The 758-nt window shown below is 39.6% G+C and overlaps 1 protein-coding gene across 1 annotated transcript in view; it reads left to right on the forward strand.

The window, feature by feature from the left end:
• PATJ (PATJ, crumbs cell polarity complex component) overlaps positions 1 to 758 on the forward strand; it is a 379,729-nt gene that overhangs the window by 71,211 nt on the left and 307,760 nt on the right. Inside the window, exon 13 of the mRNA XM_023515102.1 lies at positions 365 to 444. Coding sequence (XP_023370870.1) covers positions 365 to 444 — 80 coding nt within the window. The remainder of the gene's footprint in view (positions 1 to 364; positions 445 to 758) is intronic.

Raw genomic sequence — 758 nt, forward strand, 5'->3', positions numbered from 1 at the left:
GTCCGGGCTGGGGATTCGAACCCGCCACCTTAGGTGTACGTGGCTGGCGCCTTAGCCGGTTGAGCTATAGGCGCCGAGCCTTAAATTTCATTTATAACTTATCATTTCCTCTTTTCTTAAAAATATTCCTCAACAACAAAAGCTCCTTCCTAATTGGGTCACAGCTGGGCTTTACATTTTACGTTAGTCTCTTTCTTAGACGTCTCCTCTGATTTACTTTGCCTTGGAGACCTAAGGTAATAACATCTTTTCTTTTGTGTTCATTTCCCCTGAACTTACTGCTGCCAGTGAAGAATTCAGTAGTTAGTGTGTTTGGCTCACAGTAGTAGCTTCAACTTCCTTTCGTTTTGTTTTTTAAATCCAGAAAGAGTTCCAGACTCTCCAGAAGAAAATGAGCTGAAATCCAGATGGGAAAGCCTTTTGGGTCCTGATTATGAAGTAATGGTATGTTTAAAATCCTGTAATAAAGACCACTCTTGTCTCATTTCACAACACGCTCCTAACACTGCAAGCTTCTTAAATGGGAGAGTCAAAGAATCTTTTACTTTTTCCTTCCTGTCTTTCTTTCCTCCCTATTGGGTCCATCAATTGATTTTTTTTTTTTTAAACATTTTAAACTGTAGGAATAATTGAGGCCCTGCACACAAGCTTCAGTTACAATTAGCAGACGCTCAGTTCATGTTGAAACAATCTAAGCTGACAATAGGCAGAAAAATGTTAGAAGGCGGAGAGCTTGCCTTTAAATTTATAACCTGTAT

Source organism: Otolemur garnettii, unplaced genomic scaffold (assembly GCF_000181295.1).
Source record: "Otolemur garnettii isolate 467f Iridium unplaced genomic scaffold, OtoGar3 scaffold00066, whole genome shotgun sequence".
In the NCBI taxonomy this organism is placed as follows: domain Eukaryota; kingdom Metazoa; phylum Chordata; class Mammalia; order Primates; family Galagidae; genus Otolemur; species Otolemur garnettii.